This window comes from Sesamum indicum, linkage group LG7, assembly GCF_026168435.1.
Source record: "Sesamum indicum cultivar Baizhima isolate 11 linkage group LG7, ASM2616843v1, whole genome shotgun sequence".
NCBI lineage: Eukaryota > Viridiplantae > Streptophyta > Magnoliopsida > Lamiales > Pedaliaceae > Sesamum > Sesamum indicum.
Window position 1 is genome coordinate 13,091,893 of NC_142663.1, and position 18,448 is coordinate 13,110,340.

The window sequence follows — 18,448 nt, forward strand, 5'->3', positions numbered from 1 at the left end:
CATTGTCTTCCACACTTCACCACCGTAATGTCATTCCGAATTATTTTTAAATTTAATAAAAATTCATTTCTATATTATTCTTCTTTTAATAATATTTGTTTGACATTTTTTTCCGAAATATATTACTCATAAAAAAATTCAGATCAAATGGTCAATAATTGAGCTTCAAATTAAAATATATAATAAATTTAAAATTTAATTATATTTTTGATATTATAAATGTTATGATAAGTTCATTTCAAATTTGGGGTTTCATGCATCTTGACAATCTATCCAACATAAATGCATATTTTTTATTTATTCTTGATTGATTAATTGCACTAAAGTATGTTTAAGTATAGTGTATTTTGAGATTGATCTACTAAAAAATTCATGACGTTCGAATTCAACATGAGTTAGCTGCAAGTCAAAATCCTAGGTAATACGTATAAATGGAGCCTCTATGATGCAATGAGACACTACATTCATGCAACAATTCCACACTGATCAGAATTTTCTGTTACGACGAAGCACTACAACCTTAAAGTTTTACGTCTTTCTTAGCATGATGATATAATATCCTCAAAGCTTAACACTACAGAGGTGCCAAATAGTGGGTTCAGTTGGGTCCAAATTTGTCTGAGTTTAATATGGGTTGGATTCAAATCCAATTCAAAATGAATTTGAATGAACTGATTGAAAATGAGTTGAGTTGCAAATGGGTCGAATTAGGTCGATGATATTAATTTCTTCATATTTAATATTTATAAAAATTAAAATATTCAATAATAATAAGATGACAATATTTTTAATACAATTTGTTATACCATACGACTAAATTTGCATTACTCATTATTTATGAAAGTAATCATGTGACATTAAAGATTTATTTGTTAATATAAAATAATAAGTTCATAGCGTATTGCAAAGTACTGCATTTTCTGAAGCAAATTATGAGATAAATAGTTGTGCAACTAATTTCTCGATAAGTATTTATAAAAATTGAATTATGGATTTTCAATCACAATAATAATAGTACATATTAGTTCATTAGAAATTATAATTAGATGTTGATATTTGAACATGCATTGAAATTTATAATATAATTTTATATTTTCAATTTATTAAAAAAATAACTTTTAAATGGTCACATATGAATTACAAGTTTTGGCTATTTTATAAAATTCTTCACTTTTCTTTAATTTGTTTTTTATTAATTTATTAAATACATTTTGAAAAATTTGTTTCTCATACAATATATGAAAAGTTAGAAATGTACAAATAATTAGTAATATATAGTATAATTAAATCAATAATAAAATTAAGCAAATAAATAATGGGACGGACACTTTAAAACCTATCACCAACCTATATAAGATCCATGGTGGCAGTGCAACCTAATTTTATTAAGTTAAACTATAACACCCCTAATATGTTGGTAATTTTATTTCTAATAAAAAAATGTGAAAAAAATTTAGAACATATGGAAGTAGCTATATGTAGTCAACTTTATCAACAATAAATTTAATCAATTAAATTATTGGGTCAGACTTATTTAAGACCCATAACGAACTTATATTTATAATTTATACTAATATTTTTATCAATTCTATTATATTATTGAATTTTAATAAACGAATAAAAAAATAAACATGAAAAATCTATTTAGAACGTCCCATAATTTATTTAAATAAAATTATATTGAACCCGTATTGAAAAATGATAAATTCAACTCAAAATTAAGTGGGCTCGGCTGAAATCATGAGTTTCCACCTATATTGACATCCCTACTTAATATCATATTTCAAGCTAGCCTATAATTTACTATTACAAGCTCAGAGGAGATTATGCATTTGAAGAGAATAATTATGGGATAATATGTATATTCAAATATTGTAATCTTTCAATTTAAATTTGCAACAAACTTATTTTTTCATATATGTTAGTATTGTATTTATGTCTTTTGCATATTCAGAATTTGGTTCGACATTATCATTTATGGAATGAAACTTTAAATATATATATGTTTATTTAAGGAATATAATTTATTATTCAAGAAGAGATATAGAATATTACTCAACTATAGTAATCATATTAGGACATAATCGGTATGTAGGAATGAAATTAAGTGGGAACAGAATGGATTTAGAAATGGAATAAAGAAGAAAAAGGAATCGTACGTGAATAACATTCCTATGATTGGTATACACAATAAATTAAAAGGTAATATAATTGTGATTTCTTAGTTGATTCCATTAATATAATTGATAATTAGAAAATAATGATTAGTAATAAAATAAAATTATTTTTATGACAAATATGCTCTTTTGTAATTTTTTTTAAATATTTATTTATTTTTTATTGAGTTTGTTGAATTCAATTATATAACAATAGTGTGTTCAAATTTACTTATTAAAGGTTATAAGTAATTTATAAAATATCTCATATATATATATATATATATAAATGAGAGTTATGAGGAGAAAGAGCATTTTTAGGTTTGGTAGAATGTTGAAACGTATGTAAAAATGGTTGGCAATGAGCAGAGCAGGTGGAGAAGAGAGTGATAGGACATTAATGATTAGGGGGCGAGAATTGGAGGTGGGGGGAAACGGAAACACAGCTGTATTTATAACATATCTCTCCTCTCCATCACATCCACAATAAGACAACTTATACCGCGTTTCTGAAAATTCTTCATAATGTTTGATTTCAATTTTACTTCATTTTTAAGATGGGTTAAAACATAAATAATATTTATCTTGATTTATTTTGAAAGTTTTGGTGGCATTTTGAAATATTTTGCAACAGTGTTTCATTTATTTTTTTGTCAAAATAAGTTTACACTAATTATAAGCCTTACAACTAAAAAAATTATATATATACTCATGCATATATATAAATATATATAAAAGAGATATGATTTGACAATGAACAGTAATTTTTGTCTCCTACTAAACAACATCAAACATACCATACTTATTTTATATTATCTCCAAAAATACACACTATCTCTAACACATATTTATTTATCTTTATTTTTCTCTCTCTATCCCCACAAAACACATCAAAACAAGTTAAAAATGAAACCAAACATAGTGCTATTTTTTGAGAATTAATTTTTGAGTTTCTTTTAAAAATTATAGCAAAATTAAAAGTGAATAATATTTATCAAAAATTCAAAAAATAGATAAAATCAAATTGAGTGGTGTTGGGGGAAAAACACTTCTAAAATAAGCTTAAATGTTTAAATATCATTTTATCCCCATGTTTTAAGAAAATACTATTTTTGTTTAAAATTTTGCACATGTAATTTGTTAATAATAAATTATTTTTCTTAAAAAATAATAAATTTATTTATTTATTTATGTCAATGTGACATAATTAAATCAAATTATAATTTAAAATTATGGTTTACATATATATATACATACATATACGTTGCCCAAATGTATCACCAGGACATGATTGGGAATCTTTCACTCTTAACAACCTACGCCCTCCCCCCACCCACCCCACAAAAAAGTCTTAAAAAATTAAAAATGCAATATACTTATCATATGATTGATATATAATTTTTTAAAAATAATAATAAATTATATTATAAATATAATATTTTTAGTGTAACTAATTTAATATCACCATATCAATTCAGATAAGAGCATGTCCATAATTCACTGCAATTGATAGGATAAGTTCCAAATTCGTGAATCTTAAATTCATATGATAGTGAAAATTGCATTTGGATTTAAAATTTTAAAAAATAAATTCTTCTAAATTGTTTGGATAATTTCAATTTTAAAAATTTCAAATCATTCAATTTTAATTTTAAACTATATTTTATTAAATATTAATAAATTTTATTTTATTTTTTTTAAATTGAGTCATTTAATTTCTTTTTTTATGATTATTATTTTCTACGTTCAAATCCAAATTCATAAATTGAGATGCACTATAAATACATTGTTGGGATGAATAATTGAACTGAAGTATAAGTGGAGAGTAGAAGAATCAAATCGAAGTCTGTATATATATATATATATATATATATAGAGAGAGAGAGAGAGAGAGGAGTACGGTGTGCCTCCATGGAAGGAACAAGAGAATAATTACAAAATGGACCACCTGCACCTGCTTTCTCATTCGTTTCTGATTTCAAAAGCTACCACCCCCAAGGAAACCCCCCCTCCCCCTTAAAAAAACAAACTCGTATTTTTTAAAAAATTACATATACACCACTAAAAAATATCAATATCATTACACAAATTATTTTTAATTTTTAATAGTCATAAGTGCCATCTGTAATAATACCGATATAGGAATACTTTAAATAAATAGATTATAAATAAAAAAATATAAGTAGAATTATTCTTTTTATTTTCATAATTCTTAATTAAAACTCATAAGTCCATGATGATATTTTTAAAGTTTTATAGTTGTACAATGCCAATTGGACTAAAGTGGGATCATAAATTTTTATGGTTACCCTTGGTTTGATTGATTTAAAATTGTGAATTTTCTTTGTAAAATTTTGAATTTAAAAGATTTAAATTATTTTTTATTGGACGTTAATGAATTTTAAATTCAAATATTTTGTAGGTTTTATGAATTTCAATTTTTTTTAATATTTAATTATTTGAAATTCTTTATCCATCTCCCATCAAATCTAAATTCATTGAGTCAATTAGTATTAATGGGTTTTAAGTTCTTTAATATGAAGTCAACCAAAATCATTTATCTAATTCCTCCCCTGAAATCAAAATTCATGAGAATTCACTAAATTGCAAATATAAAAAAGGATCGATGTCCTTTTTGGTCCTATAATTTATAAGAATTCATTTTTGGTCCCAAAATGTTAAGAAAAGTTGCAAAGTTGGTCCCATTAGCAACTTTTAATTAAATTTTAACAGAAAGTTGCAAATTGTCGTTAGTATGTCAACTAACTCAATTTTTTGACTTTGTTGTACGTGGGGTGATGAAAAAGAGGAAAATCTACCACCAAAATGAGACCCGTCTCTCGCTTTTTTATAATTTCTTTATTATTGTGTTTTTTATAACAAATTCTAATGTAAGAAAATAGGAATAGTTTAATATTTTTTTTTGTATAAAATATTGTGATGTTGTGCCTAAAATAAAAGTGTAAAAAATATAGATTGGTGCAAAAAAAGAGTATCTATAATTTTTAATATTATCGACAAAATAGAGCAAAATGCTCAATACACATAACAACAGGCTTTACATTTTATTACATTTTTCATGTTGCTTTGTGTATATTTTACTGTATTTTGTCGATAATATTGGAAACATAGATACTCTTTTTTTTTTGCGCCAATCTATATTTTCTGTATTATTTCAGGCACAACATCACAATATTTTATTATAAGAAAACAAGTTGAAATGTTCATATTTTCTCACATTACAAATTATCATAAAAGATTTAAAAATAAAGAAAGTACAAAAAAAGGAGAGAGGGGACTCAATTTGGCGGTAGATTTATCTTCAATTCATCAACCTATGTGCAACAAGGCCAAAAACATGAGTTAGTTGACAAACTAACGGCAATTTTCAACTTTTCATTAAAAATTAACAGAAAATTGATAACGGGATCAATTTGATGAAATTATGTAACCTTGGATAGAGGTATGAAATTGTCAACTTTTGCCTTACAGTATTTTTTTTATTTTTTTAAAAAATTAAAAATTTAGAAAAAAATCAAACGGAGTGGATGTTTTCTTTTTAAATTATAAAAAATTATCCACTTACTCCGTAAAAAAATAATAAAATAAAGGAAAAAAATTTTTTTGGTCCATTAATTTTGTCCGTGGTTAATTTTAGTACACTAACTTTCGTTGTTATAACATTTTGACCAATAATTTACAGAAATGGGTGAACTAAATACAAACTAGGATTTTTTATTGCCAATTTTATGGCTAATTTAAATATTTCCACCGAAAATTGCTGACTTGGCAAGGCCATAGTGAAAAAGCAGTTAGTATAGTCACGTGTATTTCTATGTAGACAATGACATGTACATCTTGTCAAATTCTTCAAAAGCAGAACGAACAGAAGCAGAACTCCCCAAATTCTTGAGCCCTAATTTCTCTCCCCTCTTTTACGATTCACTCTATTATTGTGTGAAATCTAAAATTTTTGCTACTAAAATGGTGATGATGAGAAGCCCATCCCTCAATGGAGATTATTTTTCCCTTTTTATTAGTTGGTAATTGGCTTTGGGAGGGAAAAGCTAACATTTTTCCCTCTAAAAATTGCCACCTCAAGTGCCATGTAACACTATAGTGCCACATGGAACTAAAAATCCTCAAATTAAAGAGCATGTGCCGTTCACATGCTATTTTCCGATAAAAAATCCATTTTTCGTTCGCCACCGTGCTTAGTTGACCCATTTTTATAAATTATTGGTCAAAATGTGATAACAACGAAAGTTAGTGTACTAAAATTAATCACGGACAAAGTTAATGGACCAAATTTTTTTTTCACTAAAATAAATAAAACTATACTTTTTAATCCACAAGAGTATTTTGGTCAGTTTACCATAAAAATTGAATGAAAACCTAACGAATTTGACTAACTGTTAGACGGCCGTTAAATCGGAGGGCTATAGTGATTTTTCAACAACAAGGAAGTATTCGTAATTATGTCAAACTTTAGGGAAGATCGTTATAAGTTATCCTTGATTAATTTATACTATTTAATACTCTTAAATTTGATTTATACATGAAAATCCACTAAATACAAAGTAAAATGATAATAGTAATATCCTAGTATAATTATTTGAAAATTTAATAGCTATTTCATCCCATAAAATAAAATTGAATACCCTATCCCAAAAAGGGAGAAAAAGGAAGAATAAATATATTTTTATAATTTTTTATTTTTCCCATGAAAATCGTGTTTTGCTTGATATAAATTTTTCTCCTAACTTTGACAACAACAACAACAAAAAGAAAATGGATAAACACAGAAAACAAATCTTAAATTACATATACATCCTATGAAATTTAATATAATTATAGATACATCCCTATAAAATAAAAAATTACATTTCGCCCGGTTCGCTATTGGAAATGTGAGTACTTTTATAAAAGCAAAGGTATTTTTGTTATTGTACGTGTTTCTGGCGTACATTGTAATGTTTTATAAAGCTCACGATGAGTGATTGTAATTTAAGATTTAATAGGGGTGTATTTTATAATTATATTAAGTTTTTGGGTGTGGGGATGTAATTTTAAAACAAAACCAAAAACAGCCGCGTGTAGAGAAGCAATTTTTCATTTTTGTCTAAAAATTTTTCCAACTATTTCCCATTGGTATAAATTGGACAGCCTATTATTTCCTCACACGATACGAATCATTTGATTTCATTTTCATCGAAATTCCGAGCTTAGGGTTTATGTGATTGAGGGGTTTTAAGGATTTGCTCAGGGAAGAAGTTGAAAAGAAGAAGAAGGAATGAACAAAATGCAGCAGCAGGCGCCTCAGACGTTGACTTCTGCTCCTTCGACGCCTCTCAATCTCGTCTCCACCGAGCAGATTCAGAAGGTACAACCCTCTGTCCTGTATGTACAACGTTTTACTTGTTTGGTGGCGGCGTAAATGAAATTATTTACGCTGTGGTTTTTATGTGTTTATGTGTGTCCATTGATAACTCATCGTAAAAAAGGATTGCTTGTGTTTTGAAGGATGGTTTACGCATTTGTGGTGGATTGTAAATTATTTTTCATTCTGTATTTTTATTGTTTTTTTTTTAAGGAAGAGCATGATTTATGTGAATTTATGGTGTATTTCTGATTTACTTGCACATGTAGTTCATTCACTCATTTGAACTCTCACCTTGTTTCTTTGTTTGTTTTTTCGAAGATTTAGAATATCATGTATCATTTGGAATTATAATTTGCAGAGAACAGTCAATTTACAATTCCTTTTCGCTGCATTTACACCAAAATAAATTATCAGTTTTAAACATATTCAGAATGCAGATGAATATCATGAAAAAAGATCTGAACAGACATAATTTAGCCAAGATCTCATTTAGTCGTGTTTATATGAGCATTTTCTTAATGTTTTACTTTGAAAATGAAACCAAGAGAACTCCTTCAGGCAGTAGTAAACAGCTTTAAGTTATCTTAGATTCAAATGTACCTGAATTTGTTGCTGTGATTTCTGTAATTTTGCTTTGTTCTTTTGGATGTGCATAGTTTACTTTCAAATTTGGGACAGTATCACTGTGGTGCCTGGTTATTTGGGCAGTGTATGAGTGTGTTTCTGTGTGAAGTTGAGCTATATGGGAAAGTAAAATTGCTTTTCCTTGATTTGATTACTGGCTGTTTCATGCAGTATTTGGATGAGAATAAAAATTTGATCATGGCAATACTAGAAGGTCAAAACATGGGGAAAGTTGCAGAATGTGCACAGTAAGTTAAAATTTTGTTTTATTTTGAGAATGATCTTGTTATACAAGACTAGTCTTACTTTGTCACTCCTTTGGTTGGAATATGTGCTGTTGTAGTGTTGCTATGACTTGTCATTTCTCTAAGAGTAATATACTTTGAACGATGCCTAGTGAAGTTGTGGCAACTGGCAAGCTATTTTATGAATAACCTGAGATCAAAGATCAGAGGACTAACCCACATTTTGCAGTTCGTTTAAGGGTTTGATGCACTGAAAATTTTGAATAAGTTGAGATCATTTATATGGTGAGTAATCCTATAGAATCGGCATATTCGTGATTGCTGCGGTGGGTGGGGTGCGGGGGAACTGTGTACTGCAAGTCCCAAATTTATGGGCTAAATTCATTAATATTATTCATTTTCTATGATTTTCTTGATCCATTTAATGCTTTGGGTAGACGCCATTGTGAAACTCTCAAGAACAAGAAGTTTTTAAGTTAGTGACTAGGGGAAAGACTAATGTTAAAGGTTTGCACAAGTTTCTTATCTGCACAGCAACATGATATGTTGTTGCCGTAGTAAGGATGGAATTACATGTGCACTTCAAATTAACATAGATTTTTGTAATATTGATGACTGCTAAGACTATAAGCAAGACTAAAAGATGCCATTTTCACTATGTATCAATTATTTATCAAATTTAATTAATTGTTAAGTTTCCTTGCAGTGAAGCACATTAAGCTTGGAGATTAACTTAGTTCTTATATGAAGCCAGTTATCAGAATACTGTATTATTGTTTTGTTTAGACATGTTGTTAATGGACACTGGGAATGTTCAAAATCTTGGCCATGGAAGTATGCAGAACTTTATTACCAACAAAGCATAGATATAAATACCGACCAGAGGAGGATTTTGGGAGTAGAGAAATTGATTGTGCATTGTAAGGGCTATTATTAGAGTTCAGGGGTTTATATTAGATGGGTTTTGTGTTCATATTTGAGTATGTGTTAGTGTTTGTGAATGCACATCCAGTGACTAAGATTGATATGTGCATATGGTGGCTGAAGTTTTCTCTCTCAGCACCAGCATGTTCCTTTTCGTATTTTGCTCTGGCTCACCCTTCATCATTCCTGAAGCCTCTCTCTCGTCCTCTATAGTTCTCTTCGTTGAATTATCATTGGAGCATTGTTCACTGTCCAACTGTTTTTCTTTTTCCAATATGGACTTCTTCATTTTCTTAGAATAATCTAATGTGAAATAGAATCATCCAGTGCTGTATGCAATGAAAGTCAATAATTGGCATCTTAAAACATTTCAGGTATCAAGCCATCCTTCAGAAGAATTTGATGTATTTAGCCGCAATTGCTGATGCCCAGCCTCAGGGATCTGCAGCACCTTCACAGGTATTTGAATTATATCTTCCAATACCTTTGTGTGGGTACTATTGCCTCTTGCTAACGATCAAGATTACCTGAAGGGTCCTACTAGCTCGGTTACTCCACAAGGCAGTTCCCCCATGGTTCAGACCCAGGCTCCAGCAGTGCACCAGCAACCGAGTGGGCCCCCCAAGCTCCCTTTCCAGCTGAATGCTCTCCGGCCTCAGGATCAGCAGAATCAACTACACCAGCTTCATCACCAGCAACAACTGCAAGGCCACTTTAGTCTTGGCGGGGGTCCTAACAACAGTTGGCATTTCGCTATGCAACCTGGAATTGGCAATTCAGGCAATCTGAGGGACTTGAGAGGAAGCCAGCCAGGTGCACTGGAGGCTAGTTCTGGTGATGGCCGAGGAAACTCTGCTTTGGGGTCTATGGAGGGCAGAGAATGATAGTCGGGCTAACTCTCTTACTTTTTCTCGTCGATGGGCCTTGTGGTAGTTTTCAAATTTGACCCCGCAGATGCAATTCTCAGGAAGGACTTTTTCTGATGATGGTGATGGTATACATCATTTTCTGAAACATGTGAAGCAGAAAAATGAAGAGAACTTCTTTTACCCGTTTTGGATGTAATTGAGGCTTAATTGTTGTGTGCAGTATTGTGTTTCTCATGCGTTTAGCCTCCTTGTGCTATATCAATCTTTGAAGCTGTGTTTAATCTTCGTGCCTGCCCATTTCTGGGTGCCTCATTAGGCCACAGCTGTTCCCCCTTAAACACAGGATTTTCTTTTCCTATAGACTCACATAAAGAGATAGCCGCTGTCTTGTAGCCTTTACTCCCCTATGACAGGGCAGCTTTCTCTCTACCTTTACTGATTGCCGCATACATTCCCAAAGTAGTCCTCCTAAAAATAAAAGTTAAGAATGACTTCGGAGCTCTTAAAGGTATCTGCCCTTGAAAGCTGTACCCTTTAATCAAGCGTTTGATCTACCCTGGGGACCCGAAAAGTTCCTCTTTGATTGATATCTGGAGTGTTTCTGTAAGCTGAAATCGTTCACCAATATGTTTTTATGTGGCAATTGTTCATGCGTTTCTCGCACTGGAACAGGCGCGCAGTGTGGAATTCTCACTCGGTGTGAGAGATCCACAAAGAACTTCACTCAAATAGCAATATTGCGTATGTTGGAGTTCGCACAAGCATTGTCATATAAGTTTGAATCTATTAAAACACGATTATTAGAAGCACTGAACGGTAAACTCTGCGCCAACAATCTTTTACTTTCCTTTATCAAAAGTGCACTATGATCCAATCTCAATGGAATGAGATCTTTGTACACATTGCATGATTCTTTTGTACAGCGATGGATGTCTATTTAGCCAAATACCAAAAGCAGGTTACCACATCAGATGCATCAACACAACAGGCCCACGGGTAAATGAAAATTCACCAGTCGGTCTGTCGGTCGGTTCAGTCGTCACAAAAATTTAGCATCAGTTTACCAATAATTTAGAGCAAATGCTGAACGTTGCACCAAAACAGTACAGCAGGCAATTAAATGCAACAACCGAAAGGATTAAATAAATTCATGTTTTCCAATTTAAGAGAATATAATGTAGTAAAACCACCCAGTATTTTGAATCAATTTGCACATAGTAAACATATAGCTGGAGAATATAACTTGAGATATTACTGCCTCCTTCCAGTCACAATCTTCGGTTCTTTGCTCGGCTTGATGCCAATAATTGAGTGTCGGCACTGCCTGCAAGATCCAAAACAGATCCTGCAAAAATTAAAAGAATGATCTAAAATGGCAATTCCAAACATCTAAGTCAGAACATTATAAATTTTAGCTAAAATGAGATCAGCCATAGATTCTCTTGATTCATACAGAAACCAGTTTGCCAATCATATATTCAGTGGAAGTAGAGGAAGAGGATGCAGCATCAATAATAAAGAATTATGTGATTTATTGCCCCACTCTCTAATCAATCAACACAAACTGCATGCAATATGTGCATGTAATATTGGATGTTCCAAAAAGCCCGCTGGCTGGGCCGTACACCTTGATAGCCACTTTTATACCAATTCGTTTAAATTTTTTGTTTTTAATAAAGCCTGTCAATCCTTCAGTACTGAAATGAAGAATGTTGAACCCGCTACCAGCAATAGGTAAAACCTCACCTCTTTACTTCAATATTTTATGACATAGATATCGTTGATAAATTGCTTTCCCCTTTGTCATGTATAATGGTGCTATATCTAAAAGAAGATAAAGATATCATATATCTATGTTCTGTGTCAAGCAGGAGCCACATCTTATAGCAGGCATAAATAATTAGTTATACGAACAAATGAAAATATTCCAAAGTGAAATTGAACTTACTATCTTCTCATACTTGACGCAGCCCCAATTGCCCTGGAAAAATGTAATTCATAAGCTTCTATAAAGAAGCCGGAAGAATAACAGATAGTTGCGCAATATTCAATGAATACCTGTTGTGTTGTTTCCCAACTGAACCCACACCTGGCCTTCCATGAGATGCACCCTTGCTTTGAGGAAAATCAGTTTTCTCAGAGTTTGTTCCGTTTCCAACAGGCAACCGAGAAGACCGCCCAAGTCTGGTCTCAGAGCCATTCATTTCCAAGTGGTCTTTAGCTTTACTCAGAATTTTAACGTTTGATGTCCCTCCAGCAACATGAAAGAAACCACCATTCATGTTAGGGCTCTGGACTGGTGCGTACTGAGAAGGATGGTCAACAACATTCAGAGGAGTAGGGCCTGCAAACTCAGTAAAACTGGTCTTATCAGCATTCACAGACGAGGATTCAAGAGATGAGGTCTTTTTCAGTCGGTGGGACTGAGCCATGGGAGTCAGTGCTACAGAAGGCAGCAATGACGGGTATGAAGTTGGAGTTGCGGCAGCAGCAGCTGCAACTTTAGCAACAGCTGCTGTGGCAGCTATGATTTCTTGTGCCCCTTCACGGAGCTGAATGTAGTCGCCCTCGATAATAAACAACTACAGCAACCAAAATGAAAGAAACTTAACAAAAATATCAAACTCTGTAAGAAAATCAACAGAAAGAAAAGGAGCATACTTCAGGATGACTGGCGACAAAATCATCAAGCTTTCCATACTTCTTCTTGTAATCATGCCAGTGAAGAGGGGCCAGCATCTTTGCAAGTCTATTAGGAAGCTATTGACAGAGATGTGACAATGATCAGGTACAATTACTAGATTATTTCATGTCAAACATATTACAACCAATTAACTTACCGTTGAGCTAATCCTAATTCTACCACCCGACCCAATTGTGCGAGCTATAGAAGCCAGTAATGCTCTTTCATCAAGTAGATGGCTATCCCCAGGCTTTGCTGCTATATTATTTTTCTGTGCAGTGGAAACAAAGCCATCAGCCAGATCAGCACTGGAGGCAGAGGCAGTATCTGTGGTTGTTTCACTGAAACTTTTAGCATTAGCCATTGCTGCAGAGGAGGAAGCATTGACAGCAAGGTTGGGATGTTCCATCATCATACTTTTGTGTTTTATTCCAATTTCACTAACTGGGTTGCCCTGCATCTCCTGTGGCAGTATCAATGCAAGACGAGCATGAATCTAATGCGACAAGAAGTAGCATAACTCGCACCCAGGTCATAAACTACATTGCAGAAACATAAAAGAAGATCACGCCAAGTTAATGTGAGAAGCAAACCTTAGTGCCATTGCTGTGTGCAGGAAGATCCAGTCGGAGAGCATCATGAAACTGGGAAGAAATTTGCTGCAAGCTCTTTGGGGATTGGGTATTGTCATAGGGTTTATCAATAGAATCAAGAACCTGTAAAATGTTAATCAGATCAAAGAAAGCTAAAGATAAGAAAATAAGAATCAGAAGACAGAAGGCAAGGTATATGGGAATTAGCTTTTTTGAGCTACAAACCTTTACCTCTTCATTTGCTGATGCAACCACAGAATCAGTATCTAACCCTCGACTGATATTGCTATCCACATAGTTTGCAAGATCAATTTTCCCATTCCCTGAAGTTCCAGAGTCATAACGGGAATCTGTTCTAGATAAGTTTTGTTCGGTTTCCTGAGGATACTGGTCATGGGTAGGCACATGTTGGCCATCTGGTTGAGCCTTGATTATGGTAAAGCAAGAAAACTTGCAATCAACAAATTGTTGCAATTTGTGAAAACTGAGGGATAGCAAGAGACAAAAATACATTACTTACATTTTGGTTATGCCAGTTTTGGATGGAGGACATTGCAGGTACAGAGTGAAGATGAGACTGCATGACGTGCGATGGGTGTGGTAGACCTTGTTGATGCATTACAAATGGATGCAAAGCAGCCACCTGTCCAGGTGGGATGTAAGTTGGCATACCAAGCAGGGATGGAGCAAATGCAACACCATGCACATGGTCGGCCTAGTCGAAGGAAAAAGGTAATTTTTCAGCAAAAATGACAAAGAAGACTTCAGTAGAAAACTTCATAAGATGTATCTTCTGCATGGTGGAATCATATTTCATATAGTGGAAAACGTTCATCCTATTATGAATGCTATGGTTTTTAATATATAAAATCTGTTACCAACACCAAGAAAGCAAGAAAACAGCAGAGACTGAGTTACGGTTCTGACATCAGTTCTACAACAATACGTGCATAAATAACTGAGACACAGATAAGGCATCATCGAAAATTGACATGTAGAAGTTCAAATCAGGCTAATTTACACACACATTGATAGAAAGAGAAAGCAGATAAAAGGAACAAACATGAAAACAGAAGCAAACAACAATATAAGATCTGAAAATACTAATAGTAGTTGATCCCTTAGCTCACTGCTAAACATTTGACAAAATCTTTTAGTATGGCGTGCATGCAGGCACCACAAGTAACCAACAAGAAGAAAATAGAGCATATTCTACCTGTGTTGATGGGATTCCTCCAGATGCAATCTCAGAATTTCCATTTTGTAGACCACCGGTGTTGTCACCAGGAGAACCATTACCATTCACCTCCAGCTGGGTGTCACTGCTCTGCCCAAGTTCAGAAGCATCTTTCAAATTTGTTTGCGAGGAATGTGAACCATCTAAATTACTCCCACTCTTTTCCCTTAAACTGGCCAATTCAAGCTGGAGTTGTTGTATATGCAAATGAAGCCTCTCCATCTCCCCAAACTGAATGATATATATATATATATATATTATATATATTAAGTTAGTGTCTATTGAGAACAAAGACAACTAGCAACCTCGTATTTAGATCTTATATAGAAAAAAACTATAGCTTAACCACCTGTCTTTGACAACCAAGCCAGAGTTGATTATAATGTTCTGTGCGTTCTCGCAGTTCAGCTTGTAAAGTGTGGTTAGTAGTTGACTGCAAAGCATCCATTTCCTGGGCACGAGTTATCCAGGTTTGTGCCTCACGTAATTGCTCATCTTTATAAAGAATGGTTTCTTGAGCAATCCTGTGCTGAATAAGATAGCCAACCATCATGCAGATATACATCATGTAGGGCATTGTAACATGCCTTTGTCCACAAAACATTATGACAAGTAAATTTCATGAAAACACTAAAGCACGAACACAATCCAGCACTAAGACCAATAAATGCTTGTAAAGCAAATAAGCCCAGATGATCTGCATGAATGTGATGAACATCTCTCTTATTAAACACTTACTAGCTAGACCTAGAAAAGGACAAATAAATGAAATTTGTGTATAGGTGCCTCATAAATTTGGAGAATCAATCATTTGCATAAGATCATAAGAATAATTTGACCATGCTGACAGACCTGTTCCTGCAACTCCATGAACTGGCGGTCTTTCTCTTGAATATGTTCCTGAAGATCATGAATTTGTTTGATATGTTGCACTCTTTCAGCTTCAGAGTTGTCTCTCTCCCTCCTGCAAAATAAAGCAAGCCCAGCATTATAATCACACACCTTCAAAAACCTTAGACCACAGTGCAGAGAGGCATAAATAGAATCTTTATCATTGATACAACAAACCAGCAGCTGCGAATTACTGAAAGCTCATCAGACTTTCAAGCAATCACTGGACAGTAAATGCATAAACATAGAGAGAACATAAACCATGACTTTTGAATAGATTGATAAATGTACCGCGAATCAAATACATTTTAATCTCATTTATATCACAAAATACAAGTTTTTAGTAGAAAGCATTGAAAAACAACTGAAACGGAAAGAACCTGTAGCTCTGGAGCTCTTTGCTTTGTTCTCTTAAAAGATCCTCTTTGGCCCAAGCCTGCTAAAACAGATGAAAAGGTTTAAATCAAAAAAACAATCGTTAGGCATCAGAGGGTGAAAATACAACTAAAGGAGAATGGATTCTCAAGCTAACCGCTTCATTATCCAATCTAATCGCATGCAACTCTCTTTCCGTTTCTTCCAACTTTCTCTCCAGCTCATGTATCTTCTGTCCCTTTTCATGCAGTTGCTCCTAAAATATAGTCCTAAGATTTTAGCAACAAAACAACATGACTGGTACACAGTCATGTACCTAACTACTGCCCATGTGTCCATATTTAAAAAAGCAACAAATATTCACCCAATGAAAGTGCAAAACCTGAAGTTTAATATTGGCATTTGCTTGCTCTTTTAACTGAGTATCAAAGGTATTCTGCATTCCCACAATTTCGGATCTTGCAATGACCTGTGCACGAAGCTCAATCTCCATGTGCTGCAACTCCTCCCTTTGTTTCGCCACTGCATGAAGTCTCTGCTGCAAAATATCATTGTCCAAACCTCCATCAATAGTTATTGAGCAAAAATCCACATCCACTGGCTCTCGCCCATGCTGTACCTTAAAATAACACATAGCAAATCACCTTCAATTTTACTGGCTTTTGCAAAGCGCTAAAACAACTCTTAAAAGAATAACAATAAAAACGCCAGAATTCAAAACACAGTTTTTACTTCGTATATCAATCTCTCATCAGATTGACCTAGTCTTGACCGCTCCAACTCCTGCGTATAAGCATATCAAAACCAAAAATGTATAGAAAAATCACAAAAATCCTAACCAGAAAATCTCTGCATGAAATACTACTTTCTCAACAAACAATTAAGAATCGGAAAATTTTAAATCGGCATAGTGCCAATGCAAGTAGATTTAGTAGGGGCAACCTCTTTAAATGTCATTCTTATTTTAAAAAAAAAAACAACAAACAAACAAATTAACAGTAAGAAATCTTAATTTAAAAAATAAAAGGAAATGCAAGTAGAATGTTCACCTCGTTACCGGAGTTTCGAACAGATTGCTCAGAGACGACTCGCCACTCCTTGCGAGAAGGCTGGGAGGAAGATGGCGACATCGACGGCATCGAAAACCCGCCATTTCGCGCGAGTGCGGGAGCAGCAGGCGGGGCATCCATTGACGCAAAGCAACAAACACCTCCCCGCGAAATAATCCTAAGTCATCAAAACCCTAACGGAAAACGAAAAAGGAACCACAGCAACCAAAAATCGAGAGGAGAAAATCCAGAGAGAGAAATAGGGTCAACGTAGAGCTGGAATCGAGTGATGAAATTCCTGTACACCTTTCGGCAGTGGCGTTTCGGAGATTGGGATTTTTGCGGTGGTTTTGCGAATTAAGGGTTTTAGAGGGACTTGAACTGAAAATAGTAAAACTCGTTGACGACAGGGGAGAGAGAGAGAGATGATTGGGTTTGGGGAATAAAATTTGGACAAACTGATGCTCCCGCCATTTATAGTCGGCAAATAGTAGGGCAATTATTGCATATGTTGGTGTATAGAACCACACCGCGACTTAAGGCATCACAAACGTCGTTAGAAAGCTTCAATACATGGATTGAAAATATCGACGGCTTTAGAGTACAGGAATAGCTTTAGCAGAATGGAGAATGTCACAGGCTACCATACTGCTGGCAACTGGCTGGATTAAGATATTTTTCATGCGCTCAGATGAGAACGTCAGTTGGGCCTATAATAAACGATTGGTCTTGGACTGCACAGTACATTAAAATCATACTATGGGCCCATTAGGCCTTAACTGGGCCAAACTTATGGGCCTAATTGGCCTACCCTTTGAACTAGGCCTAAAACTATATTGTGCCAAAAAAATGCTTCTGTATATTTAGATATGTATTGGTAGGCCTGCCTGAGACATTCTCCACACTGGGTTCGGTCAAAGGCCCAATTGCGAAATATGAAAATAAAAGTTAGGATTAATTACACCACCTTCCTCCCTTTTTAGATTTTATCCCTATTAATTTCATCTACTATAAATAAATAAATAGATAAAAAAATAGTAAATAATAATTATAATCCATATTTAATTCATTAATAAGAATTTTTGTTTGCAAACACGACTGGCATTCTATGTTGTTTCCAGATATATTTTGGACATAATATTTGCATAATTACTAAATAATACAATATACTCACCCATATTATGACCTATTTTACTAAACATAATTAAAATTTAATCTTAGGATGAATATAAATATCAAATAGCATGAATTACTCAATTAAAAATGATTCAGTTGAAATTTACTTGTCCTCTTCTGCAATAAATGCCGACTCTCCTGTATTTTCGTCCAAATTTTTATTTTTAATTAATAGATTTTATTTTTTAGAAAAAAAAAATTTGGTAGGTTTCTCCAAAAAGGAACCATGTTATGGCATGACGA

The 18,448-nt window shown here is 33.3% G+C and overlaps 2 protein-coding genes across 14 annotated transcripts; one reads left to right on the forward strand and one right to left on the reverse strand.

Moving 5' to 3' along the window:
• The first annotated feature begins 7,303 nt into the window (after positions 1-7,303).
• LOC105166776 (GRF1-interacting factor 2) lies at positions 7,304-10,482 on the forward strand. Its single transcript, XM_011086257.3, has 4 exons — positions 7,304-7,539; positions 8,335-8,411; positions 9,707-9,791; positions 9,866-10,482. Exons 1-4 carry the CDS (start codon positions 7,450-7,452, stop codon positions 10,214-10,216), a joined length of 603 nt encoding a protein of 200 aa, XP_011084559.1. The 5' UTR covers positions 7,304-7,449; the 3' UTR covers positions 10,217-10,482.
• An 835-nt stretch (positions 10,483-11,317) lies between these two features.
• LOC105166774 (uncharacterized) lies at positions 11,318-17,484 on the reverse strand. 13 transcript variants are annotated; one of them, XM_088882578.1, is made up of 16 exons: positions 17,030-17,483; positions 16,713-16,763; positions 16,363-16,599; positions 16,138-16,236; positions 15,986-16,044; positions 15,567-15,678; positions 15,064-15,243; positions 14,694-14,945; positions 13,998-14,192; positions 13,703-13,903; positions 13,478-13,600; positions 13,042-13,347; positions 12,863-12,961; positions 12,260-12,783; positions 12,150-12,182; positions 11,318-11,525 (listed from the first exon to the last, which is right to left on the reverse strand). In XM_088882578.1, coding segments are annotated over exons 1-16 (2,613 nt in total). In that variant the 5' UTR covers positions 17,171-17,483; the 3' UTR covers positions 11,318-11,524. The 13 variants fall into 13 exon arrangements, with proteins under 13 accessions (XP_088738704.1, XP_088738703.1, XP_088738706.1 ...); XM_088882577.1 differs by having other exon boundaries at positions 11,318-11,546; XM_088882580.1 differs by lacking the exon at positions 12,150-12,182 and having other exon boundaries at positions 11,318-11,546; positions 13,998-14,120; positions 17,030-17,484.
• Positions 17,485-18,448: the final 964 nt, after the last annotated feature.

Excerpts from the sequence above, each read along its gene's own strand:
- LOC105166776 (XM_011086257.3), top strand. The coding sequence starts at position 7,450 with ATGAACAAAATGCAGCAGCAGGCGCCTCAGACGTTGACTTCTGCTCCT. Across the intron at positions 8,412-9,706 it reads AAAGTTGCAGAATGTGCACA|GTATCAAGCCATCCTTCAGA; the intron begins GTAAGTTAAAAT and ends AAAACATTTCAG. Across the intron at positions 9,792-9,865 it reads GATCTGCAGCACCTTCACAG|GGTCCTACTAGCTCGGTTAC; the intron begins GTATTTGAATTA and ends GATTACCTGAAG.
- LOC105166774 (XM_088882571.1), bottom strand. The coding sequence starts at position 17,170 with ATGGATGCCCCGCCTGCTGCTCCCGCACTCGCGCGAAATGGCGGGTTT. Across the intron at positions 15,244-15,566 it reads TCATGGAGTTGCAGGAACAG|CACAGGATTGCTCAAGAAAC; the intron begins GTCTGTCAGCAT and ends TATCTTATTCAG. Across the intron at positions 12,962-13,041 it reads GAATTAGGATTAGCTCAACG|CTTCCTAATAGACTTGCAAA; the intron begins GTAAGTTAATTG and ends CTCTGTCAATAG.